Below are 27,601 nucleotides of genomic sequence, written 5' to 3'. Positions count from 1 at the left end.
AAGCTGTGTGAACGGTTTTTCAAAGAGGTGGGAGGAGGATTATCTTTTCAGAGACAGCCGGTTAGTTGCAAGTAAGCATGCGATGGTGCTGTTAAAGGTTTATGTAGAGTAAGGAGAGAGAAGGGATATTTTATTGGTGATGACGCGGTTCTTGGCAAGTCCCCGCGGTCGTCTCCTGCCAAGTCCTCACCTATCTCTTGCTAGATCTCGACCGGGTTTTTTTTGTTTTTGCATATATACCCATCGACAGGCACAGCTCCCTCCACCTCGGATGAACACACATCTGCTCCACTATATGCGTACATTTGCAGTCTAGACCAGCCCCATTTGATCCTCTCTCATTCCCACTTCCACTTCCTTCCGTGTTGGTGATCAATGGCGTCCAGCACAGTGCTGGCAGCTCCTAGCTCGCCCGTTGTGGCAAATGCTGCTCCTCCACCGGCAACCACCACGGAGGGTGAGATGGATGCCCGGCTGCTAGCAGCGGCCTGCTCTAGCTCTTTTCAGGATCTGGAATCACTTCTCGATGGACAACCAGCCTCCCCCATAGGCTCGCCGATGCAGCCAGCTTCTCCTCCCGGTGATGACGTAGAAGCATTTCTCAGAGAGTCACTACCGTATGCGGTCACCGTCAGAGGAGACACTCTTCTCCATGTGGTGGCCGCCAGCCATGGTCATTGTGAGGATTTCTTGAAGAAAGCAAGCCTCATCCACAGCAAGGCGCAAAATCTCCTCTTCGTGCAAAATGATAGGGGAGATACACCCTTGCACTATGCTGCACGGGCGGGGAACTTTCAAATGGTCTCTCTTCTCATTGATCTCGCGAAAGATATTAACAGTGAAAAGGCATTGTTGGAAACAGAAAACAAGTTCAAAGGGACAGCCTTGCACGAGGCAGTCCGCTCTGGGAACAATGATTTAGTCAAGTTGCTCATGACGCACGATCCAGAATTGGCCTGTTTTCCTAGAGAAGGTACTTCGCCATTGTACATCGCCATCTTACTGGAGAATAAAATTATTGCAAAAACACTTTACAAGTTGAGCGGCGGGGTTCTTTCATACTCGGGACCAAATGGACGAAGTGCACTGCATGTTGCTGTTCAGAGGAGCCAAGGTACCGATTTTTACATCTTAATTTCACCTACCATTTTTAGATATACAGTACTATTTAGCATGAATGTGCCTCATTGCCATTTTACCATTTACATCCAGGACTGTTAGTGTGTTGTTAGGTCCAAAAGTGTATATCAAATTATCAATAAGACTTGTAATAAGTAGGATATTTTGTTAGCCCTGAAGATCAGTCATGTTTTTTCCTTTGGGTCATCACCCTTATAATTTGATTTCGTTAATGAAATGGAGGTGAACTCCTGTAGCCAAAAAAGGAAACAAAGTATCCAAACGAAGTGAAAGAGTAATATTTGAATCCTACATGACCCCACACATTTTAGGACAAGTGCAATTGAGTAATTGACCCATAATTTGATCTCCTAATATCTACTATGCTGATGCGAAATAAATAAAAATGTCTAATGGAATAATCAGTCACATTAAAAATGCTGATAAAAGTCAATAGCAAATTCTCTAAATAACCCAGAATATTTATTGTATGCAACAGAGAGACTACTTAATTTCACCCATACTATATCGGTTATGATACCATACAAAACCTGGAGAAGCTGTATGAAGATATTCTGCTCTTCGCTCAACAATAAACACAGTTAGTAGGCCAAACATGTCAACTTCATGAATCATAACACTCCACTAACCACCGTTGTGTAAACACTTAGTGCACATCGCCTTGACATCTTATGCTGATGCATGTACACATTTGGTTTGGCATCCTTTTATAGTGCTATTTTGCTCACCCATATTGATTGGTTTAATAGAAAGATTCCACTCGCAGATCTTACAAAGATGTTGTTAGAATGGAACAATGACCTTGTCCTACAAGGGGATGCAAACAGAAGTACACCTCTTCATTATGCTGTTGTAGCCATTGTATGTCAAATAAAAGGAGACAGACAACCCATATGTTTAGAATTATTGAAAGCCAATTCAGATGCATTGTATCAACCAGACCACAATGGATCATTTCCCACACACGTGGCTGCATCTGCTGGTGGAACATCAGTCATCAATGACTTTCTTATGAAGTCCCCCAATTGCGCTGGTTTGCCAGATGCTAGGGGGAGGACATTTCTTCATGTTGCAGTTGACAGAATGAAAATAGAGACAATAGATTATGCTTGTCGAAACATATCGCTATCATGGATTTTGAATATGCAAGACGAAGATGGGAACACTGCACTACACCTTGCTGTAAGAAAAGGAAATCTGAGAATGTTTTCTTCTCTGTTCGGGAATAGAGAAGTGCATTTGAATTTAACAAATGTGAAAGGAGACACTCCGCTAGATACAGCGCATCACAGTCTTCCAGAAGGAATATGTACCAACAGGGTAATGCATATGCTCATTTTAATTTTAAAGCATGACCTTGGAGGCGAACAAAAATAACTGAGATGTGCACGGTTTGATTTTTTATTTATTCTGGTTTTGTAGGAAAATGAAGTAAATGTAATCGAGGCACTCAAATATGTCGGTGCTAAAAGCGGCATTTTTCACCAGGGTTTCTTGTTTGAGTGTGATATGGACCAAGCAAGACGGAATGAAACATATATAATGAATCAAGTGAAAGAGGGGACACAGAGTCATAGTATTGGCTCCATCTTAATTGCAACCGTAACCTTTGGTGCAACTTTCACTATGCCTGGAGGTTTTAGAACTGACGATCACCCTAATCCAGGCTCACCAACACTTGCTGGAACGTATTGGTTTTATCCATTCATCCTGGTGAACACAGTTGCCTTTACCCTCTCGGTCATTGCTACAATTTCTCTCATATTTTCTGGGGATCCTACGCGACACCCTCGAAGCCGACAAGCGCATTTTCTAAGGTCCACCCCTCTCGTATTGTTGTCAGTGTTAACCATGATGGTTGCCTTTGCACTTGGTACCTACATAATGTTAGCTCCAATTGCTCCTATGTCTACACTTGCAGTATTTCTCAGCACTATTCTCGTGTTGGTGTATTTCAGTTGGGACGTGGCAAAGGACATTCCTTTGTTCAGAGCACTCTGTAGAAGAAAGGGGATATGGTACGGGATAGTCGCATACCCAGTTGCAACAATAATATTCTCTTCCCCTATTTTGATTCTACTAGTAGTAATATGGTTGACCTCGATGAGTCAGACCGGTGGCAAAGTGGAACCACGGGCACAAGCACCGGCACCATTTGCTTGAAGAGGGCCAAATACGCGTATATTACCATCTTTTGTAAGTGTTGCTGTTCACATCACACTACCATTTGGAGATTCAGAATCTACTATCACCAGGATTATGTTTGTTGAGAACTTCAAGTAACCATGTAAGTGTGCTGCCATGCTTAGACCTTTCTTTGTTCAAGAGTTAATGTTTTTTTTCTTCTTTTGCATCGGTTCAAGAGCTAATATGCTTGTACCAGTGTAAACAATGGCTGATGTATTTGCCTGCAACCGCATTCTGTCTTGTCTGAATGATATTTATGACTCGTCTAAGATAATTGGAGGAGCTATATTATTTTCTGTCATGAATTGGCCTTTTTAACAGTGTTTTGAGTATATACTACTGTAAACTGTTTGCAAAACATTTGACATTGTGCCACCTAAGGCAAGGGAGAGAACTGAAAGTTGAAAAGCTTTGAATAAGCTCATATAGACACCAACCAGGACAGATTTTATAATTATAATAACCGTCTCAAACAAACTATTAGTGTTAGACTGTCAAAAATTTCCAGCTAAAACCACTTGCGATAATGCAGGATCTATCAAGTTGACTGACGATTATGTATGACATCTCAAGAAACATCATCTGCATATAATCTTAGCATGTGGTGCACGGGGTTGAAAGTTTGAAACCAGAGCAGCAACGGCACTGTTGTTTGCAACTGCTTTCGAGGTCCGTCAGCTCGCTGTCTCTGCTTGATTGCTATCTCTTCCGCTTCCTAACCCTCTTCACTTCGGCTCTCTGTCTCTGCTTGATTGCTATCTCTTCTGCTTCTCTTCCGCTTCCTAACCCTCTTTCACTTCGGCTCGCCGTCACTCTTCGGACCCTGAAGGGAACATGTTCTCATCAGTGCTCGTGATTCTCAGATATATGTGTTCCCGGTGTAGAGTCATGCACATCCATATTACAACTGAAATCTGGAGCGACAGCAAAAAAGAATGTGCAATGTGCTTCACTGGCCTATCTAAGATTAAGTTGCCGCAGTATCCCTTATCAGTCTTACTCAGGCAACTCCAAGCTGTCATTTGCAACATTGTGCTAGACAAGTATAATCTGCTGGTTTCAAGTGTTACATACAACTTGCGAATGTAAATTGAGAATGTTGTGTAATGATGATTCATTACCTGATTTTGAGCAGCTGATGGTTGGGGCTTTGGTTTCTTTTTCTTGCATGATAGTGGGTTTGGGCCCTGCAGAAGGAGGACGCTCATCAATATTCCATCAACAGGCGTCTTTCCTTCTGATGACGCTTTCAGTAGCTTCTTAAATTCTTATTTTTCCATATGTATACGCTTCTCCTCATCCAACTGAGCAAACTTGCGTTGCTGCACAGAGGGTTGCTCAATAAACAGGGAGTTCTTCAGACCATATATCACAGGAACACAAGGGACCTACAGCCAAGGAAAACGGACATGAGCACATTGCAGCAGAAGTAGTTTTTGATAAGTCATAATACATTTTGCTAGTCTTTAAGTAGATATTGTGACACTTGTAGGCTGTATTATTGACCCTAAGCAGATTCTTTCACACCCAAAAATCAGAATATAAAATGGTAAAATTAGAATGCTAGATAAGTGGAGCGAATCTTCATACCTCCCGTAGCTTAGACCGGAGATTAGAATCCTGGGTGGCAACAAAGTAGTGTTCCGGATTCTTATCACCTACTAGCGACAGAATACAATCCACTGCACTATCCACTTTTTCATGCTCGCAGCTGAACACACCAACAGAAGTCCACAGAACAAGCAATCGTCAGCTCCTCGAGCTAATCAAGTCACAATACAGTAGGACTATCTTGACTGAATATAGTAGCAGTAGTAGTACCAGAAATTCATACAATCAAAGTTATAAAACAAAATCAACTTGATCCAAAATCCAGTATGCGATTTCATAGTTTCGATACACCCCCCTAAACACAAGGACGGCTCAGATTAACCCATACCTCTTCATAAGTATGGGCATGATAGGCATTTTTTATGAACTTTTTTTTTTACCCTGCCGTGCTGGGCTGGCCCATTCAGCACATTCATCCTTTTTTTTTTTTGAAACCGCAGAAAAAGTGCTTGCTGTAGGATTCGAACCTAGGTCCTTCAAAACTTGACACAGCCGCATTAACCAGCTAGGCAACCGGACCTCAAGTGTTAAATAAGTTTTTTTATAGTTGAAATACAACACTTGAAAAGCGCAACATTTTCTGGTTGTTTTTTCTTTTCTTTTTTATATCTTAAATGCGTGAAGATTTTATAATTCATGATTTTTTAATCGAAAATGACGACAACATTTTAAATTCTTGATTTTTTCTTTCAAATCAGTGAACTTTTTTCCCCAAAATTGATCAGTTTTCTTCATAAATTCGTGAACTATTTCGCAAGTTGGCAATTTGTTTTTGAAAATTGTTGGTCTTTTTTATAAATTGATGAACTTTGTTTCTAAATCAATGGATTTTTTAAACTTTGTTAAAAAAATTTCCAAATCAATGAACTTAATTTGAATTATTGATGAACTTTTTTCAAAATCAATAAAAGAAAAGAAAAACAAAATAATATAGAAACCCATGTAAAAACTGAAGAAAAAACCAGCCCGGTTGAAAAGGAAAACCAGAGTCTTTCTTTTTAGCGTTATATTTGACGCGCTACAAAAGATGGAAAAAGGAAACTCAGACCATGATCAACGGAGGTGTTCAAGTAAGCGAGATGGCTCGTCTAAGCGCACGTCGTTTTCCGACATGCTTGAAATGGCCCCAATTTTTTTTCATGCCTTGTATGACCAATTCAAGGCACCATGCCAAGTTTTTTTGATTTTCGACAAGTTTTGCATTTTTCATAGTTTTCTCTGTAAAAAAATGCTCGATAATGGGCGGCCGTGTCGCAACTTGCATATGGTGTCAGAAATCGTACAAACCTGGATGACTACCATGGTCATGCCCACGTGCTTGAAAAGGTTGGGGTCATTTTAAGAATGCCCAAAAGTAGACCATGTTTAATGAAGGGGTGTTCAGGTTGGCTAGAAGGCTCTACCTGAGGGTGCGAGGGTGAGGGTGCGAGGGTGCGTTGTTTCTCAACATCCTCCAAAAGGCCTAATTTTCCCACCTCCTTCTACGATCAAATCAAGGCACCATGTCAAGCTGTTTAAGTTTTCTACAATTCTTTCATTTTTTAGAGTTTTCTTGATGAAAACAAGCTGATAAATGGCCGGACGTGTCACAACTTGCATATTTTGTCGGAAATCATTCAAATCTGGCATGGATCCTTACCACGGGCATGCCCTTTGCCTGCAAAAGTTGGGGTCATTTAAAAAATGTTCAGAACTAGACCATGTTCAATGGAGGATGCACCCGGATGGGCCTGGCTCGTGCCACGTGGTGGCACGTTAGCGTCGGTTCGTGCCGAACCGGTACTAAAGGGGGGGGACCGAATCGTCACTAAAGGCCATTACGAATCGGAACTAAAGCCCGGTTCTGCACTAGTGTGACCATTATAGGCAACCATGCTAGGTTTAACTATTTTCGACACCGTATGCAAGTTGCAACATGTTCGACCATTTTATCGGTCTTCTTTTACAAAGGAAACTCCAGAAAATGCTGAATTTGTCGAAAACCAAATCAACTTGGCATGGTGCCTTGAATTGCTCGTAAAAGGCCATGAAAAAAATCGGATCCATTTCTTCGTCTTTTTTGGTGGGGAAATTGGTGCCATTTCAAAGATGTTGAAAAATAACGTGCTCTCAGATGAACCGTTCTGACCTTACCGAATAATCTCCGTTGAACATGGTGTTTTTTGAACATCCTTGAAATGACCCCAACTAATAAATACAAAGGGTTAAAATTGAAAACAGTAACTGTTTTTTTACATTTAATAAATATTTTATAATTTTTTTAAAATCACTAGTTTAAAAAGTTAGTTACAACTTGTATTTTGGTATTCAAAAAAGAGAAAAATGAATTAACAAAATAAGAAATCAAATGAAAAAATAGAAAAGAAAATAAAACGCTTAGGCCTTGGTCCAAGTAGGCGACGACATTGCTCTCGTCAGGCACGTGTTGGGCCGGGAGCTCGCGGATTTGAAAAGTTCATCAATTGTTTTATAAATATTCATGGATTTGAATATTTTCACAAAAAATCAAAACAAAGTTCACTATGAAATTTGCAAAAAAGTTTTCTCGGTCTTGGGAACCTCGGGTTCCCATCCATTTTTTCCCTGTTTTGGGACCTTCCCGGAGGTCATGAACCGTGTTTTTCTTTTTCTTTTTATCTTCTCTCGTGTTTATTTGTTTGCCTTCTTAGACTTTTTTTTTTCAAGTTTGAACGCAGACCTACTTTCATTTTTGTCTCTTGGTAGTTCATCCACGGTTTCTTGCTATTAAGTAATAGTCTTTGGTGAAAGAGAATAACTCAAACTACCTTGATTTTTTTATATATCATTTTGATTGGAATAATATTTCATAAGAGCAATGTCATGCGTATGACCCTTCCTCATACGACTTTCCTACGATGCAAGGAACCATCGTTGGATCACATTACTGTGTGGCTATCATAGTATCATAGGAAAATCAGACATCAATCTATCAACCTAGTACGTGTGTGTGTGAGTTCATCTGTTTGTGAGTGAGAGCAGCTTGTGCGCATCCGCTGGTTAGCTAGGCTTCCTCTATTAGAGTCATAGCTCGGACAATCGGCACCCCTTCATCAAGTGGATAGGAGTAGCGATAGATGTTGTCAAGATGTCGGCTTCAGACTTACTGATGTATTACTTTGTAAAGTCTTCAAACAAATCGTCATACTAAACATAACAAATGAACACAATCATCACTAATCTCTCACCCCTCCTTCATCATCAGCAATCCATCTTCATAAATCAATACATCTATCAAAGCAGATAATTCACATCACTCAGCATCCAATCTACACACACGTCCTCTCTTTCAGTTGTTAGCGTCTTCTTCTCTGCAGACAGACAGAGACGAGGAGGGGTAGAACATAACTGACGAGGGCACTGACGTGGCATGGAACCCGGTGAAAACAGCCCACACGATCCTGAAAAATAAAACAACAAAAATGAGAAAACATGGTGCACGCGCCAAAGCTGTAGCATCTGTCTCAATGATCACACGATCCATGACGACACGTCTTCATCAGAAGCAACTAAACTCAAAATAGCTCGTTCGAGCAAACCCAAAGAAACTTGGCATGCAAAGGATCCGAGAAACTTAGCCTGCCTACTCCCTTGGACTGCAGCCTGAACATCATCCAGCAAGCAGAACATAATTAAGTATTAAAGCCATGCACCATTGGACTTCATTAGAGCGAGAATAATAGGAGGCTCTGCATACAACTGTCATGTATGTCATCAAGAGTCAGCATTATTAATTATTCACAGAGTTGGCTATAAGGTTGGATATCAGATAGTGAAACTACCCTGTGGCCGACACTTCATGCCCGATTATCAGACAATACTTAATCCAGCGGTTGTGCGAGACTTGCTCCTAACCGTATAGCATCGTCTGAAAATCAGGCATGAAGTGTCGTCTCTACAGCAGCGCTCGTTGGATGGTACATCTCTCTCTCTCTCTCTCTCTCTCTCTCTCTCTCTCTCTCTTATTTAATATTTTTACCTAGAAGCACACATAGAGGTTGGCTCTTGCATGAGAGATTACTCTTTTTTCCCCTTGTCTGTGTCTCTCCTCCACATAGACAAATATGTCATATAAGCATGCTTATTGCATACTACCTCCGTTCCTAAACATAAGTCTTTTTAGAGGTTTCAAATGGACTACAACATACGGATGTATATAGACATATTTTAGAGTGTAGATTCAATCATTTTGCTCCGTATGTAGTCCGTTGTTGAAATCTCTAAAAAGACTTATATTTGGGAACGGAGGGAGTACTATACTTGCTCTTAGGAGCTGACCATATGCACCCGGAAGCCATGGATCTAGCTTATCGTCAGCGTGAAGCCGTCGCTCTCATTAAGTTCATTGGTCTGATCCAAGCCTGCAAACACTGTCCAAGCCATCTACTGGTTCCTAGAAATACAATTTCTCTACTTGGTCATCACTCATCTACTGGTCATCGCCAAGCATAGCTCTATCTTCGAGCACTTTTTACGGCACTTGCATGATAATATAAGATCAAGCTAATTAAGAACTAACTACCACTACCTCAATTTTAATACTAGCTAGGTCGTCGTCTATTCTTTTTCTTGGGAGGATCCAAAGCCATCGTGATGTGTCTTGGTATGGGTGTATCCAAGTCTTGCTACTTGGTCGTACAAACAAGATTTGTAAACTTTGGTCTATTAATTGCTCTGGTGACCAAGATTTGTACTACTATCTGTCATCTATCGGTTGAGGTAGATACAAGTCTAAACCGCTCGCCCTTAATTATAAGTTTTAGCCGTCCGAGTAATTAAAAGAATAAACACCACTTGAACTAGTAAGAACAGCCACCTACCACACACCACGTTACTTCACTGTATATGTCAGTTATTCATATTGGTTTAAGTTGAGTAGCACGATTATGTTAGTCTAGCCTTAGTGTTAATTTTAGCAGTTTTCTAGCGTTTGTACTGGCTGGCCTAGAAGCTAATACAAACCGTTGGTAAGGTGAGAAATGACAAATGGATCGTATTACCATATGATATGGTCAAATCAAGGCTAACTTTACAGTCAGAAACGACTTGGAGAATGGATGATCACCGGGGCACCGCATATATACGATTTAGAACCATGTGTGATCTAGTATTGATAGTGAAACTGAGGAAATATCAATTGGAAATGAAGATTAATATTAGATAATTAGCTCAGATCATTTTTGGAAATGAGAGAGAATTGTTCAAGGGCTAACAACTGGCAGGCTATTTTCTTTTCTTTTGAAGCTACTCTCCAGATCATTGACAACTGGCACCCATGTGCACGCTATTTTCGTCTACTAGTCATGGCCAAGCAGCTCGGTCTTCGAGCGCTTTTACGACACTTGCATGATAATTTAAGGTCAAACCAGTTAAGAGCAAACTACATTACCTCAATATTTATACTAGCTAGGCAGTCGGTTACTCTCTTTCTTTGGAGGATCCAAAGCGAGCGTGAAGTGTCTTGGTATGGGTGGCTCCAAGTCTTGCTACTTGGTCTTATAAACAAGATTTGTATACTTTGTCCTATTAATTGCTGTAGTAACAAATATTTGTATATTTGTCATCTGTCGGTTGAGATTGATACAAGTCTAAACCACTCACCCTTAATTACAAGATTCAGTCGCAGCCCGCGTAATTAATAACATAAACACCACTCGAACAAGTAAGAACAGCCACCTACCAACCACCACCTTATAAGGTTGAGTAGCATGATTATGTTAGTCTAGCATTAGTATTAATTTCAACAGTTTTCTAGCGTTTGTATTGGCTGGCCTGCAGGAAGCTAATGCCGACCGTTGGCACAGTGGGAAAATAGCAAATAATAGATCGTATTACCATATGATATAGTCAAATAAAGGCTATCTTAGAATCATAAACGACTTGAAGACCATTTGTGATGATCACCGGGGCACTGCATATAAATGATTTAGGACCATGTGTTATCTAGTTTTGATAGTGAAACGGAGGAAATATCAGTTGAAAATGAGGATGAGATAATTAGCTCAGATCATTTCTTGGAAATGAGACAGAATTGTTCAAGGGCTAACAACTGGCACACTATTTTTCTTTTTTCTTTTGAAGCTACTCTCCGGATTATTGACAATTTGGAGCGTAGCAGCACTCATGTGCTCGCCGTCCACAGGTCGAGGTCACTGAATGCGACAATAGTTAAAACCAAGTGTTAACATCATCATGCATTGGAAATACAAGTCTCGATGTGGTTTAGAGCCAGCTACCCATGTGCTCAACAGGTCACTACGAAAACAAAAACAGAAACCAAGACCTGTGATAAACAATTATGAACTAGACTTGGATCCGATCGAGCATAGCCAAACGTCATGTTTTAATATTTGTGGTCGTTCGCTTGTAGGATGGAAAAAGTGCACTCGCTCCTTTCTGTGCACAAGTTTGATACAAGGGCGTCTTGGTTCCTGATATATACGAGTTGGCTGCTCAACCAGCACTCATAACACTATACATTCAGAATCAACCTTCTAACCACAAAGGTGTCTCCTAGTGTTGGTGATGGCATCGAGCAGCGGGGAGGAAGCTCCTACCTCACCCGTTGTGGGAAATGCTTCTCCACTTGTGACCACGGAAGCCAAGATGATTGTGGCCATAGGCCATGACTATTGCCAGCAGTTGAAGGATGTGTTGAGCAAGGAGGATCCTTCCACCATGGTAGTGGTGATGGCCTCAAGCAACCAGACTCCTAAGCCGCCCAAGCCTCGCTTGCCGGTCATGGATTCCAGGCTGCTAGCAGTGGCCTGCTCTGGTTCGTGGAAGAAACTGCAATCATTTCTCCGTCAAACCTCCAGTGATGGGGCCATCAGAAGCTCGGCTATGCAGCCAGCTTTTGGTGACGAAGAAGCACTTCTGAGAGAGTCTTTCTTAGATGGCGTCACCATGGACGGTGACACTTTTCTCCATGTGATGGCCACCAACAGTGATGGTAAGAAGTTGGAGGAAGATGGCCCCATACATAGTGATGCTGAGAACTTGGAGGAAGATGGCCCCATACGCAGGAAGGCCGTAAGTCCCCTCTTCACCCCAAACAAGAATGATGACACGCCCTTGCACTGTGCTGCACGGCGGAGAAATCCGAAATGGTGTCTTTCCTCATTAATCTTGCTAGAGGCGAGGATCAAGATACTAGCAGAGTGAAGGTACTGCTGGAAATGGAGAACAAGAGTAAATGGACAGTCTTGCACGAGGCGGTCCGCAGTGGGAACAATGATATAGTCGAATTGCTCATGAAGGAGGATCCAGAATTGGCAAGTCTTCCCATGACTGGTACTTCTCCATTGTACCTAGCCATCTTACAGGAAAACAAAATCATCGCCAAAACACTCTACGATTTAAGCTGCAAGATAAGCGGGAGTAATGACAGGAGTCTTTCATACTCTGGACCAAATGCACAAAATGCATTGCATGCTGCTGTTCTCCGAGGCAAAGGTACCGATGCTCACGTTCAATGTTTAAATCTCGGCTTAACATACTGTTTTTCTATCTAGACATTTTTGTGAGATATATACTATTTAGCATATATTTGGGTTATGATTGTTAGTGTTTTATTGTGTTCAGGTATTTTATCAGTGGGACTTGTTTGAAGAATATTTATCGCCTTTGACTCCATCTTTTTATACCACAACCTATATATGTAGCCTCAAATCAGGGTGAACTTCCTTTACCAAAAGAAAAAAAGTAGCAGATAATATGGGTGGGATGGACGGGGTGGGGTCGGACTTATAGTAATTGCCAGGGCGGCGGCATGACCGGTTGTGATGGCAGCGTAGTATCGTCGGCCATGTAGGTGACACATTGGTTGGGCTGGGTAGTAGGACAGGTGGTTGAAGATAAAACGGGCGCAATGGGATCAAGTTCCGATGATTGCTAGAATTTGACTAAGGATGCGCCTGCACTTCGAACGGACCCATATATTTTCTGTCACAACCACCAGAATGAAAATTTGGGTAGCACCGTTCGTGTTAGTCCTATAACTGGCTGCACCTCATGAGAGTACTGTATTGTGATAGATTAATTAAATTCCCGTGGTGACAGCTGCCTTCTGACTATGAAGAAATGCGAGTAACAAAAATCGTTTACTGCAAACTATTGTTCAGCTTTTAAGCAAACATAGGTCGTGAAATGATGATTTTATAAATGCAGACAAGTACATAGCACTTTTATCATACATGTCTTGAAGACAAAACATGATATGTTTGCTTTCCATGATGTAAAGCCTAGCCCTTGCCACTTTTAAGTTTGAACTCAACCAAGAACTAGAATGCTTATTCCAAACCATATAAGGCAAACTTGAACTGATGAGCAGTGTTTCTGCCCTCTCAGCACTTTCTTATTATATTGATATTTTTTTCCGTGAATCAATTGAAATCCCCAGCCAAGTAAAAGGTTTTATTTTTCTAAAGAAGGATGAGCCCCGGCCTCTGCATCACATGATGCACACATCCATTTTATTAAGCGTGGTACCTTGTCCCGAACCAAGTCTCATACAATCCATAAACAAAAGCTTAACCAAAAAGTTGCCACAACCGGCAAAAATACGGGAAGATGACTATACACCTACTCAATTGTTGGACCGCCATTCAAACCGATTGTAAGTATCCCGTGCGACCGTCTCCCAGCGGCTGCACCCAATATCCATAAGCTCTCTGTGGTCCGCATGGTTGAGTAACGACCACGTACGGATCCAAGCCGACGCCCTCAAGATAACCTAAAAAAATGTGATTGTTTGTCTATTAAAGGCGACATCATTCCGACAATTTCAGATGGCTCAAAGTACACACTCCTACTCGAATATGTGTTGCTGTCTTAGGCCCTACCCCAATTAACCATGTCCCAAACAAATTGGATAAAGTGCTGGGAGGAGAAACATTAAAGGATGCATGGATGGTGCGCCATAATAACTTGTCTAATGGGCATTGGAGAAAATGATGTTGTATTGATAGTTAAGTAAAAGCTATATAACCTAGCTTACAGGTTGAATTAATATACCCTCGTATTCCAGACAAAGTATAACTGTAAATTTTTCGAACATTTTTCTCTCTTTCCTGAAGAAAAAGATTGTGTAGGCAGAGCACTCACATGACGCAGAACTAGGCAGGCATAGAGTTTAGAGGCGATACTTTTAGTTGTTTTTGTTTCTCTTTCTCTCAGATTGATTATCTTTTAACTCATAGAAGCCACTTGTAGATCTTACCGAGATGCTGTTAGGATGGAACATCAACCTTACAACACAGCAAGATGATAATGGAAGTACAGCTCTTCATTTAGTTGCATCTGTACCATGTCAGAGAGACCTACGAGACATACGTTTGCTTCTACTGAAGACCAATCCAGATACATTGTATCAAACGGACAACAACGGATCATTCCCCATACATGTGGCTGCATCCGTAGGTGGAACACGTGCCATCAGTGTGTTCCTTAAGGAGTCACCTAGTTGTGCTGGTTTGCGTGATGCTAGGGGAAGAACGTTTCTTCATGTTGCAGTTGAAAAAGAGGAAATGTGGACAGTCTGTTCTGCTTGCAGCAACCGATCGCTGTCATGGATTTTGAATATGCAAGACAACAAAGGAAACACGGCCATGCACTTAGCTGTCAAGACAGGGAGATTTATGATGTTTTGTGCTCTATTCGGGAATATACGAGTAGGCTTAAATTTAACAAATGATAAAGGGGAGACTGCGCTAGATATAGCACGTCGCAATATTCCAAAAGGAGAAGCATATTACTTCCAGGTAATATACTTGTGCAATCCTTTTACTTTTAAGCACGGGCTTGGTGAATGAGAACTGTCAAGACTTGCGTGATTCAACTATTATTTATTTTGATTTTGCAGAACAGTGAAGTAAAAATATGCCGCATACTAAAACAGTATGGTGCTAAAGGGGGTATTTGTCGCCAGGATTACCTTGAAGAAAAGGATATTGACCAAAGAAGACAGGATGATGCACGTAAAATGGATAAAGTGAAAGAGGGGACACAAACTCTATGTATTGGCTCCGCACTAATTGCAACTGTGACATTTGGTGCAAGTTTCGCCATCCCTGGAGGTTATAGGCAGGATGATCACACTAATGGAGGCACAGCAACACTTGCTGGAAGGTATGCTTTTGATGCATTCACGCTGGCCAACGCACTTGCCTTCGCTTCTTCTGCCATGGCTACAATCTCTCTCATGTTCGCTGGATCTCCAATAATAAACCCTCGGAGCCGGGAAATTTACATAGACTGGGCCTATTTCCTCATGTCGGTTTCGCTTGCAAACGTGGCAGCTGCCTTTGCACTTGGTACATATACGATGCTAGCTCCAGTTGCTCATAAGACTGCCGTTGCAGTATGTGTCCTGAGTTCTCTTGTATTGGCCTATCAAAATTTGGAACTGGCAATGAATAATAGTGTTCTTATACCAGCTGCCTGTCGGAGAAACGGGCTACGTTACGAGAGAGTCTGGAGATTCCCATTGGTAGTATTAGCATTCGTGGGCACTATTCTGTGTAACCTTTGGCCCATGGTAATCCTCTTCTCTTTGACTGCATTAAGCCACACCAGCGGCAAAGTGGAACTAGCGGCACAGCCACCCACACCATTAGCTTGAAGAGGGCCAAATAGACGTATATTACTACATGCATCACCGTGGCTGTTTTCACAGTGCCCATTGGAGATTCCGGATGTACTATCACGAGAATCATGCTTCCTGGGAAATTTAACGAATCGTTTGTGTGTGTGTGTGTGTGTGTGTGTTGTGCTTAGACCTTTCTATCTTCAAGAGTTAATGTGCTTGTTCTTAGACCTTTCTATGTTCAAGAGTTAATGTGCTTGTACCAGTGTAATGTAAACAATGCTTCCTTTATTTGCCTGCAACTGCATATTATATTCTCTGGATGATATTTATGACTCGTCTAAGCTAATATAAGTAGCTATGTAATTTTCAGTTATGGCCTGATATTATTTAGCATTATTTTGGATACAAATTTCTCTGTACTATTTGCACTGTCATATTTGGGTCATGCCGGTGCGCCAGTACAAATGTACAATGGCGCTGAGCTCTTTGCCATGCTACTCATAAGGGAAGGGAGAAACCTGAGAATTGAAACCAATCCGCCAGTGTGCAGGAATCAGATTGGGCAAAAGCTCGAGTAAACTAATAATAGTATAAATTACTAACCAGGACAAATTTCACAAATCCAAACCGTCTCAAACAAACTATTAGAGTGTTACGCTGTCAAAACCCTATAGCAACGATGCATGATCTATCAAGTTGACTGACGATCATGTATGTACAACACTACAAGAAACACCATATGCACTCAATCCTAGCTTGGGGTGCAACAGATTGAAGGCACGGGTGCAACAGCACAGTTATTTGCAACTTCCACGAAGGTGTGACAGCTCGCGGTCTCTGCTTGAATGTTGTCTTTGCCGCTTCACTTGTGCTTCCTAACCCTCTTACGCTTCGCCTCACCATCGGTCTTCAAACCCTGAAGCAAACGTGTTCTGATCAGTGCCCATGGTTCTGAGATATCTGTGCTTCCAGTAATCTGGTGTACCAAGTCATCCTGATACAGCATAAATAAGGAGGTACTGCGAAAAAGAATATGCAATGAGCTTCATAGTCTAAGGTCTTATCTAAGATTTAATTGTCCCGCATTATTCCTTCTCCATCTCACTCTTACTTCTATACCTCGAGATAAGTCAGGCAACTCCAGGCTTGCTTTTACAACATTGCATTTAGAAACGTATACCATGTGTTCTGACCTCCAAGTATTACATGCAGCTATGCAAAGCAAATATGTTGTGCAGTGATGATAACCTCATTTTGAGCAGCTGATGGTTGGGGCTTTGGTTTCTTCTTCTTGCAGGAGAGTGGGTTTGGACCCTGCAAAAGGACACACATTAACATTTCATAACAGTAGCAGAGATACAGTCATGATCTCAAAATGTTGATTACACCCACTAGACCCTAAGAATGGAATATCCTGGAAAAAGTAGCTGAAAATATAACCTTCGCTCTGTTTCTTTTAAACTTGCTTTTCTCTACCACTCCAGGTGTGTTTCCATCGACAGATGTCTTTGTTTCAGATGATGCTTTCAATAGCTTCTTAAATTCTGTTTTTTCCATATGTAGCGCTTCTCCTCATCCAACTGAGCAAACTTGCGTTGCTGCATGGAGGGAGTTCTTCAGACCATATATCACAGGAACACAAGGAACCTACAACCAAGCAAAAACATGCATCAACACATTGTTGCACAAAAAATTTATAAGATAAGATGTCAAAATAGATTTGTTTCAGTTGTATTGATGTCCCGGAGCAAATTCTTGCACAAATAAAATCCAGGTGATAAAAGTAGAATGCTACAAAAGCATAGCAAATGTTCATACCTCCCGTAGCTTCGCCTGGAGACCAAAATCCTAGGTGGCGACAGAGTAGTGCTCCGGATTCTTATCACCAACCAGGGACATGATACAGTCCACTGCACTGACTACTTTGTCATGATCACAGCTGAAGACACAAATAAAATTCCATAGAACAAACAATCAGCACCTCCACTAGTCAAAGTACCGCAAAACTATCCTAACTGAATATTTTTTTTAAAAAAGGAGGTTAAAACGCCCAGCCTTTGCATCAATCAAATGCATACGGCCATCTTTATTAATTATTCAACAAAGGTCTGACAAGAACATACATCAAGCTACCCAAAGCCACCTCTCACGCTTACAAACTCGATAATGTGGAGTGCTCTCACTCCCCTTATCTAAAACTGGTGTCGTCGCCGATCCATCCACATAACTTATCGGAACCAATAGCCGATGTAGTAGACTTAAAGCGCACACCACATGCACACATTTTAGAAGCCACCATCATCGTCGAACCGCTGACCCATCTTTATGAAAGAGATCCGCGTCAACCTTGCCAGTCCGACTATCTGTCGACGCCACCACGGCACCCAACGGCTCCACCGAACAGGCATGACACAGTGTAGACTATAGAAGATCTGTCTTGCATAGAACCCGCCGAACAGGCATGACACAACGTAACGTCTGTCGGCCAGGCATGACTTTAGATCTCCTCCGAAGCTCCGTGCAAGACGAAGCTGCTTCACCTCCTTCCTTTGTCTTCCAACGTTGCTCCACAAACGATGCTTCCAAGAGAGAGACGACACCGCAGTGCCACCATCGTCCGATCTGGAAGACCAGATCACTACTAGAAAAAGGCCTACTAATGGCACACCAGTTTTGCCTACTAATGGCGCATCACTGGTGCGCCATTACTAGCACGCCATTAGTAATTTTTACTAATGGCGCACCACTGATGCGCCATTAGTATCTGGTATACTAATGGCGCACCACTGGTGCGCCATTAGTATAGGCCACAGTGCGCCATTAGTATAGGCCACTGGTGCGCCATTAGTATAGGCCACGGTGCGCCATTAGTATTTTTGAATTTTGAAGGCGGGAAAATAGTAGTGGCGCACCGTCTAACCCCCACCGTGCGCCATTGCTATTTTTGAATTTTGAATTTGGATCTGGATCGTGATTTTTTTGCCCATTTTTTGCTAGTTTTTTTGCTCGTTTTTTGGCACGATATTATTTCAAATTTTGTTTCTGTTTTTGGATCTTGTACGTTCTTTTGCCGTGTTCTTTTGCCAGAGAGGAGTTCGCCGGAGAGGAGGAGGAGGAGGTCACCGGAGAGGCGCTCGCCTACATCGCCGGAGAGGAGTTCACCGAAGCATCGGAGAGGAGGAAGGAGAAACCATGAGGGAATGGGAGGAGAGGAGGGAGGAGGAGCTCACCGGAGAGGAAGGAGGAGAAACCGTGAGGGGAGGGGAGGGAAGGAGAAGAGGGAGGAGGAGGTTCCCGGAGAGGAGGAGGTCGCCGGAGAGGAGGAGGAGGTCGCCAGAGAGGAGGAGGAGGTCGCCGGAGAGGAGAAGGAGGTCGCCGGAGAGGAGGAGAAGGAGTGGAGGAGAGGAGAGGAGGAGATGGAGTGGAGGAGAGGTGGAGTGGAGGAGAGGAGAGGAGGAGATGGAGTGGAGGAGGTGCGCCCAGCCATATATACGACATAGTAATGGCGCACCGTGGGCAGGTGCGCCATTACTATCTTTTTTTTTATTTTTTTGACTTATTTTGAATTTTGAAGGAGGGAAGATACTAATGGCGCACCATGGGCAGGTGCGCCATTAGTAACTTTTTTTTTATTTTTTTGACTTATTTTAAATTTTGAAGGCGGGAAGATACTAATGGCGCACCATGGGCAGGTGCGCCATTAGTAACTTTTTTTTTATTTTTTTGACTTATTTTAAATTTTGAAGGCGGGAAGATACTAATGGCGCACCATGGGCAGGTGCGCCATTAGTGAGTTTGAATTTTTTTGAACTTTTTTGCCTCTCCAGATCTTAAAAGCCCCGTATCTTTTTTTCTGTTAGGTTTTTGAGGATTTTGAAAATTTTTAACGAGGTTTCGTTAAATTCGGATGTAACTTTTCGAGTAGATGATTTTTCATATAAAAAACTTTTTCATCCGAGTTAGTATGCAAAAGTTATGCCCATTTTTATAAATTCTCAAGAGATTTTGCAAATGAAGTCGAAATTCATATTTGCAAATTTTCCCAACAACTAGACCACATATCACATGGGAAACTTATTTTCTTTTATTTTTTTGACATTTTCATCATTTTCTTTTATTTTTTTAAAAACTGAAAAGGCGATCCAGGGGGGGTGCATTCGGTGGAAGTGGTGGCCAAGTTACTAATGGCGCACCGTGGCATGGTGCGCCATTACTAGCCACTCCCACGGTGCGCCATTAGTAGTTTTGACAAAAATTTAAAAAATTTAAATTTTTTTTACTAATGGCGCACCGTGGATGTGGTGCGCCATTACTAGTTCAACTAGTAATGGCGCACCACATCCACGGTGCGCCATTAGTAGTTTTGAAAAAATTAAAAAAAAATTACTAATGGCGCACCCGCGGATGTGGTGCGCCATTAGTATTTGGACACTAATGGCGTACCAACACATGGTGCGCCATTAGTATATAGTAATGGCGCACCACATGTCTAGTGCGCCATTAGTGTCAATTCCATCTATAGCCCTTTTCCTAGTAGTGGATCTTTGGGTTTCCTCCGGAGCAGCACAAGTGGGTCGACGGTAGTTACACGATGATGCTTTCATCAAGGTAACGGCGCAGAACGCCGCCATCCCCTGCCGCTGGCTCGATTTTCAATGGCAACTATGTCTCCCCGACTTGCAGCCGGGACTAGATGACAGATCTCGAGATCCGTCCACCTTCGACGCAGGAGATGGCCACCATCGCCTATCCTAGGGCCACTGCGTCATTGCTCGCCAACTGTGCTGCGGAGCACTGCGTTCGGCCGACACCCCCATCTAGGTAGGTCGTCCCGCATCGGCCATCCCAGAGCAGCGGAGAAAAGGGGCCTCGTCGCCGGCGGTGAGGGTCTAGGAGGGCGGGAAGGAGGGGAGGGGAGGGAGGCGCGTGCAGCCACCTGAGTCACCCGCTGGGGGGGGGGGGGGGGGAGGAGGGGACGACGCGGGGGCTCAGATGCGATCCTAACTGAATGTAGTAGTATGAATACACTCGACACATTAACAGAAGTTTCTCTCTTAAAAACACATAACCAAAAATCCATTGAACAATCCATGTTTCAAACTCCTTCCTGGATGACTGAATGCACTATTTTTGAGTCAACATGTCGACTCGGATCATTGGTTGAGTCGAGCGACTCGATCGACTAGTTGAGGTGTTTGAGTCGAGCAACTAATCCTACCGGCTGGTGAAACTTAGATCGAGTCAGTTTCCCCCCGAGGGCCCGGCCCAAACCTAGATCCAGTCAGCCCCCCCCCCCCCCCCCGACCCAAACCTATCCTGCAACCATCTTCCTTGCCTCTTGGCTGCTGCCGCCCCACAATCCTGCCAGCCGGCGGTGCCACAAGCTGGTCTGCTCCTCCCCTGGGTGCTGCAGCTCCTCCCCTGGCTGCTGCTGGTCTGCTCCTCCCCTCCTCCCCTGGCTGCCGCTGGTTGCTGCTCATGTCGACTAGTCTACCATGAGTCTCGAGTTGTTAAGAGTCGCTACCCTGAATAGACTCGTCGACTCGAAAACCTTGATTGAACGTAGTAGGAGTACTTCATACAAACTGAGGAACAAAACCAATGTGTCTGTTCCACGAATGAACATTTTAAACACAAACCAAACACAATCCAGATACGTGCAAATCTTTTCCATTTTTGTGCTATATTGCTTTCTTTATATTTGTAAAAATATTTTCCCAATATTTTAATTATTTATTTCCTGTATATATAAACAAAATATAAATATAGTGAACTGACGGATAATCATACTGCCAGCCTATGTGACAGCCTTTAAGGCGATTCACCTCCTTTGCAAGGGCGTTACTTTGCATTGTCTCACTTGTAGCGAGACAGAGCGCTCCCTCGCCTCAGCGCATTCCTAAATGGGTCAGCCCATATCATGCATGAAAAATGGGCATGTACGTAGGCATCTGCACTGCTTTTTTTATGCTTTTGTAAAATCTTATACAATGTAGAAAAATATTTACGCAATTCAAAGAACTGTATTAGACATTTTAAAAATGCTCATCCATTCAAAAAAATGTTTGTAATATTCTAAAGAATTATTTATACAATGTAAAAAAATCGCATAGTTAAAATTTTTAACGTATATTTAAAAATATTTAACATGTATTTTAAGAAATAATCAGAACTTGTTCAATGTACCCCATGTAATTTAAAAATGTTCAATGTGTATGCATAAAATGCTGCAAGTGTACTGGAAAAGGTAGAGATCTCTTGAAAAAAGAAAAGGAAAAAAAGTGAAGAAAACCTGTGAAAACAAAATAAAAAACCAGAGAAACTCAACATAGAAAAGCAGATAAAAACCCGAGAAAACAGAAGAAACTAATGAAAAAATGGAACAGTTAAGATTAAACCCAACAAAGGAAACACACAGAAAAACAAATCTACGCCCAGGAAACCACAGCCGCTGGAACCTGAATTGGGCCAGCCCATAACGCAGCCACCTATTGCGAGATGGAGTATATAGCCCCCAGCGCCTGTGCTACGCTTCTGGCATAGAATAGCAGCAGCCCAGTCGATCACAATAATCCTGTAATTCTTCTCATGGTATGCCATGGGAGCAACTAGTTAACAAGCGCTCCTTCGGAGCGCTTGTAACGAGCAGTTCGGGAGCGCTCTGCGCGTGACAAGTGTCACGCGCGGAGCGCTCCCGTAAGGAAAAACCAGTTGCGCGGTTGGTCACCGGTTTTCCTTTTCCAGTTTGTGGTTTGGTGCGTTTTGCAGTTTGACCCTCGAACTATCAGAATTTTCCGTTATTCCTTTCCGCGCGAAAACACAAAAAAAAAGACCGCCTCGCGTGGTTGGTTCCCTGTTTCCCTTTCCGGTTTCCCTTTTTGTTCCCATCATATTTCCGAGTAATTGAGATTTATGGGGTAGTTACGGGCGGGGACTACCAACACTATCAAATGTCACCTCTCAAGTAAAGAAAAAAAAGTAACTTTTTAATGTAAAACAGCAGTCTCCAGAATCATTCAATCGTGTGACTTCTTTATAGGCACAACTGAACACTAGGAGAGGCACGGGTGTATAATAACTTTACTAAATTGAAGAAAAGCAATTCCGGCTCACCTTCGGCTCGTTCAATTTTTCATAAACATCTTGAAAGGGGGGGGGGGGCATAGGTCGAAGTCTGTGTTGGTCGTGCGGCGTGCTGGTTCGTGCGGCACATTGTACGTCGTCCTGTGACACGGCGCCTCCGGCGCGAGGGAAATTCCGGCTCGCCTTCGGCTCGTTTAATTTTCATAAACATCTTGAAAGGGGGGCATAGGTCGAAGTGTGTGTTGGTCGTGCGGCGTGCTGGTTCGTGTGGTGCGTTGTACGTCGTCGTGTGACACGGCGCCTCCGGCGCGAGGGAACCTCCGGCTCGTTTAATTTTCTTAAACATCTTGAAGGGGGGGGGCATAGGTCGAAGTGTGTGTTGGTCGTGCGGCGTGCTGGTTCGTGCGGCACATTGTACGTCGCCGTGTGACACGGCGCCTCTGGCGCGAGGGAACCTCCGGCTCGCCTTCGGCTCGTTTAATTTTCATAAACATCTTGAAAGGGGGGCATAGGTCGAAGTGTGTGTTGGTCGTGCGGCGTGCTGGTTCGTGCGGCACGTTGTACGTCGTCGTGTGACACAGCGCCTCCGGCGCAAGGGAACCTCGGCTCGCCTTCGGCTCGTTTAATTTTCATAAAAATCTTGAAGGGGAGGCATAGGTCGAAGTGTGTGTTGGTCATGCGGCGTGCTGGTTCGTGCGGCGCGTTGTACGTCGTCGTGTGACACGGCGCCTCCGGCACGAGGGAACCTCCGGCTCGCCTTCGGCTCGTTTAATTTTCATAAACATCTTGAAGGGGGGCACAGGTCGAAGTGTGTGTTGGTCGTGCGGCGTGCTGGTTCGTGCGGCGCGTTCTATGTCGTTGTGTGACACGGCGCCTCCGGCGCGAGGGAACCTCCGGCTCGTCTTCGGCTCGTTTAATTTTCATAAACATCTTGAAGGGTGGGCATAGGTCGAAGTGTGTGTTGGTTGTGCGGCGCGTTGGTTGTGCGGCGTGTGGCACGGCGCCTCCGGCGCGAGGGAACCTCCGGGTCGCCTTCGGCTCGTTTAATTTTCATAAACATCTTGAAGGGGGGCATAGGTCGAAATGTGTGTTGGTCGTGCGGCATGCTGGTTCGTGCGGCGCGTTGTACGTCTTCGTGTGACACGGCGCCTCCGGCGCGAGGGAACCTCCGGCTCGCCTTCGGCTCATTTAATTTTCATAAACATCTTGAAGGGGGGTTATAGGTCGAAGTGTGTGTTGGTCGTGCGACGCGTTTGTTGTGCGGCGTGTGGCACGGCGCCTCCGGCGCGAGGGAACCTCCGGCTCGCTTTTGGCTCGTTTAATTTTTATAAACATCTTGAAGGGGGGCATAGGTCGAAGTGTGTGTTGGTCGTGCGGCGTGCTGGTTCGTGCGGCGCGTTGTACGTCGTCGTGTGACACGGCGCCTCCGGCACGAGGGAACCTCCGGCTCGCCTTCGGCTCGTTTAATTTTCACAAACATCTTGAAGGGGGGCATAGGTCGAAGTGTGTGTTGGTCGTGCGGCGTGCTAGTTCGTGCGGCGTGTTGCACGTCGTCGTGTGACACGGCGCCTCGGCGCTAGGGAACCTCCGGCTCGCCTTCGGCTCGTTTAATTTTCGTAAACATCTTGAAGGGGGGGCATAGGTCGAAGTGTGTGTTGGTCGTGCGGCACGTTGGTCGTGCGGCGTGCTGGTTTGTGCGGCGCGTTGTACGTCCTCGTGTGGCACGGCGCCTCCGGCGCGAGGAAACCTCCGGCTCGCCTTCGGCTCGCTCAAATTTTCATAAACATCTTGAAGGGGGGCATAGGTCGAAGTGTGTGTTGATCGTGGTGTGGCACGGCACCTCCGGTGCGAGGGAACCTGCTTGTTTAATTTTTATATAGCAGGTTGTGCTGAAGGCACGAGTTTGAAGCATGTGTTTGAAGCATGTGCTGAAGTTTGTGCTAAATGTTGTGCTGAATGCACGGGTTTGAAGTAATTGCAGTCACATCTGTTTACGAGCTAGGTTTGTGCGTGCATTCACATGTGTGTATACTATGAAGGCATTAGTATGTTGCCTGCGGAGGCACGGGTTTGAAGCATGTGAAGTCACGTGTGCGTAGGAGCTAGTCACGGTTGAGGCGTTCTTGGTATGTGTGTGTGTGTGGATATTGCCCGGAGGCATGGTGACCCAGGGTTTGGTGGCACAAAGGCGATTTCACCTCTGGAGCCACGGGAGGGTGGTCTCCAGAGTCACGCGTAAGGCCATGTCTATGTGTGGATATTGCCCGAAGGCATGGTCACCGAGTGTTTGGTGGCACAAAGGCCATGTCACCTCTGGAGGCACGGGATGGTGGTTTCCAGAGTCACGCGTAATGGTATGTGTGTGTGTGGATATTGCCCGGGGGCATGGTGACCTAGGGTTTGGTGGCACAAAGGCCTTGTCACCTCTAGAGGCACGGGAGGGTGGTCTCCAGAGTCATGCGTAAGGGTTCGTTTTGGGAGTCAGTGTTGTCGTAAAAAATAAGAAGATGCATTGTTGTTTATAGTTTACTGGCACTCTCTGACGATGTAAGAGGCATTGTTGTCGAAATAGTTCTCTTTTCAACATGAACACGCAATTTCTAACTACATTACATAGAGATGTGAGTTATTGATAAATTTTTTTGTCACGTCTAGATAGAATTAGCCTCGCGAGCTAAATCAAAAGTTTTAGTCTTCATTTTTGCTCAAGATCTTGCTAATCTCGTCACCCATTTCATTAGCTTTGACTTGATTCATCTCGCTACTTAAGAGAATATACATTGCCTCTGCCCTCCAATCTTCGACCTCATCTTGTGAAATTTTACCGAGAAGAGAAGTATATTATTAGAGTTTGTGCATATAAGTTGTTTATAAGTAAATCTATATAAACTTACTGTCAAATCTTCCAGGTCTTGGACAAACTTTTCACCATTGTAGATGAATGCAAGATTTAAAACAACAAATGTTGAATCTCCCTTTTCTACCACTGGAACATCTTGTACGGTATGAATCTGCCATCTTGTACGCATGGGATTCATTGTTTGTGCTAGTATGGTGTTGAAGACTTCTTTAAACCTAGGTACCTGGGAATATTGCATTTTGTAATTAATTGTTTTTATATTGCAACTTGTAAAACTGAAAAAATTGTTATGTATAAATGGTTACGATTGCCAACTTATGAACATGATATTCCTGAAACTGTCTTTCTCTTTCTTTTTCAGCATCTTCATTTTCCTGAAAAACTCGACTTGCTTCTTTTTGATCCAATTTATCTACGTCTATCTGTTCTTTCACAAATTCCTTTGGAGTCGTTTCTCGAGGATCAATAATGTGAACTTTATTTTTGTATTTGTCCAGCACATATAGTACATAGTGGTCATCCTTCTCCATTGGAATGAATATCTGCGTACAAGATATTTGTTGCTTAGATGACAGTTTAATATAAAGTAATTTAATAGAACGCATATTTTGAGATTTTGTCATGGAGGAAAGGTTGTTACCATGTTTGCTGTTGAGAGCTTTTTCCGTTGATTTTCCTTCAGATACATGGGAACCAGCTAATTCTTTCTTTTTTGCAATTCACTCTTAAATTTTTTAATACCAGTTTTGTGATGATTTAAATCCAATATATGCTGCAAACAATAATTATGATGAAAAAACTGTTAGAAAAAAGAGCTGTGTAACAACATAAAAAGAGTAGTTGTTGCAATATAGACAAGATTTTGTTTTTTAAAATTTTACCTCTGCAAAGTTTGGGCCTAATATTACTCTGTCACTCTGTTTTGAATCTTGTCTGCTTTCCCAGATTTCTGCTATGTCATCGAGGACCCTCTTTTCCATATGATGTGGTATGTTCGTTTGTGCTGGTCTTGGACCAAATACTGCCTTCAGTTGGGCTCCAGTAAGTTGCGTGCTTTCACTGTCCCTGCGGATGCGTCTAAATATAGTTTTGCTGCGACAGGGAGATTAAATAATTTTGGAGGTCACGGTCAGCGAGAAACAGATTTTTACATTATTTTTGGCCTCTGTGCAACTATTTTGAGGTGCAATAGAAAACAACTCATTTTTTGTATTCCTCCTGCCAGCTATCGCTCATGACTAGATGGAAGAGGTCGGACGCCTCCGTTGTGTGTTGGAAGCAATGAGAATGTTTTGTATAGGCTGGTGCTTTGTCTTTTGTCCCTTTTAGTTTCATCTGTTTCTGTCAGCGGAAGCAGATATGTGATATGTAAGCTCTTGTGACACGAAAGACATTGGTGAACCGTGGGATGGGTTGGTTATTACAAAAAAAGATAAGTAGAAATGATTTTCTTACCTTTGTTGTGTTGGAAATATGAGCAATTTACCAAATGATTTTATTAACAGAAATACTAGATAAAGCATGACTAATATAACAGTGATAAAGCAAGTCATGTGATTTGACAAAGAGAAGGTAAACAACAACTTCACATATGAACTGCAACTAAACACATCTAGAGCAGACAGTATAGCAAGTTGCATATATGAAGTAGAACCTAACACATGTAGGGCAGAAACTAGAGCAAATAACTGTGGCAGGACGTCTAACAGAAAGAGCATAAACACGCACGGGACAGCAGCAGCAGAAGCACTAGACTTGGGGTCGACGTCCTCTCCAGCCATGTCGTTGATGAGGTCGTCGACGTCGGGGAAGAAGTCGTCGTCGGGGAAGTAGTCGTCAGAGTCCATGATGAAGAAGGCAGTAGTCGCGCGGAGCGCTCCCCAAAAACCTTATCACCCTACTCCCGTACAGGACTCAAAGAGGTGCAGTTTCGGAGGCCTAATGTCCCGACTCGCGGTGCACGCCGCAAGCCGGGATGAGGAAGACAGCGTTAGCTCAGGGAATGGAACCGGTGGCGAGAGGAAGGAGAAGTTCTGGTGCATCTCTCTGGGAGGAGCGACCTCCCTTTTATAGGCGCAAGAGAAGGAGGCGAGAGGGCAGCGACGGGAGGTGAA

The 27,601-nt window shown here is 43.4% G+C and overlaps 2 protein-coding genes and 2 pseudogenes across 2 annotated transcripts; 2 read left to right on the top strand and 2 right to left on the bottom strand.

Annotated features, from left to right (window-relative positions):
• Positions 1-375: 375 nt before the first annotated feature.
• LOC147967055 (protein ACCELERATED CELL DEATH 6-like) lies at positions 376-3,303 on the top strand. Its single transcript, XM_087527451.1, has 3 exons — positions 376-1,114; positions 1,907-2,460; positions 2,563-3,303. Exons 1-3 carry the CDS (start codon positions 376-378, stop codon positions 3,301-3,303), a joined length of 2,034 nt encoding a protein of 677 aa, XP_087383577.1.
• Positions 3,304-4,042: 739 nt separating this feature from the next.
• Positions 4,043-5,286, bottom strand: LOC147967054 (uncharacterized; annotated as a pseudogene).
• A 6,195-nt stretch (positions 5,287-11,481) lies between these two features.
• On the top strand, positions 11,482-15,577 carry LOC147967053 (uncharacterized). The gene is made up of 3 exons (XM_087527449.1): positions 11,482-12,411; positions 14,170-14,717; positions 14,819-15,577. Exons 1-3 carry the CDS (start codon positions 12,063-12,065, stop codon positions 15,575-15,577), a joined length of 1,656 nt encoding a protein of 551 aa, XP_087383575.1. The 5' UTR covers positions 11,482-12,062.
• A 718-nt stretch (positions 15,578-16,295) lies between these two features.
• Positions 16,296-27,334, bottom strand: LOC147967052 (uncharacterized; annotated as a pseudogene).
• Positions 27,335-27,601: the final 267 nt, after the last annotated feature.

This window comes from Triticum urartu, chromosome 6A (genome assembly GCF_056163025.1).
Source record: "Triticum urartu cultivar PI428250 chromosome 6A, HENAU_Tu73, whole genome shotgun sequence".
NCBI lineage: Eukaryota > Viridiplantae > Streptophyta > Magnoliopsida > Poales > Poaceae > Triticum > Triticum urartu.
The sequence above is the reverse complement of the archived record's forward strand: the minus strand, read 5'-3'. Positions and strand labels throughout refer to the sequence as shown.

Coding starts and splice junctions, on each gene's coding strand:
- LOC147967055 (XM_087527451.1), top strand. CDS start 376: ATGGCGTCCAGCACAGTGCTGGCAGCTCCTAGCTCGCCCGTTGTGGCA. Junction 1,115..1,906: donor TGCTGTTCAGAGGAGCCAAG/GTACCGATTTTT, acceptor TTCCACTCGCAG/ATCTTACAAAGATGTTGTTA. Junction 2,461..2,562: donor AAGGAATATGTACCAACAGG/GTAATGCATATG, acceptor CTGGTTTTGTAG/GAAAATGAAGTAAATGTAAT.
- LOC147967053 (XM_087527449.1), top strand. CDS start 12,063: ATGGTGTCTTTCCTCATTAATCTTGCTAGAGGCGAGGATCAAGATACT. Junction 12,412..14,169: donor TGCTGTTCTCCGAGGCAAAG/GTACCGATGCTC, acceptor AGCCACTTGTAG/ATCTTACCGAGATGCTGTTA. Junction 14,718..14,818: donor GAGAAGCATATTACTTCCAG/GTAATATACTTG, acceptor TTGATTTTGCAG/AACAGTGAAGTAAAAATATG.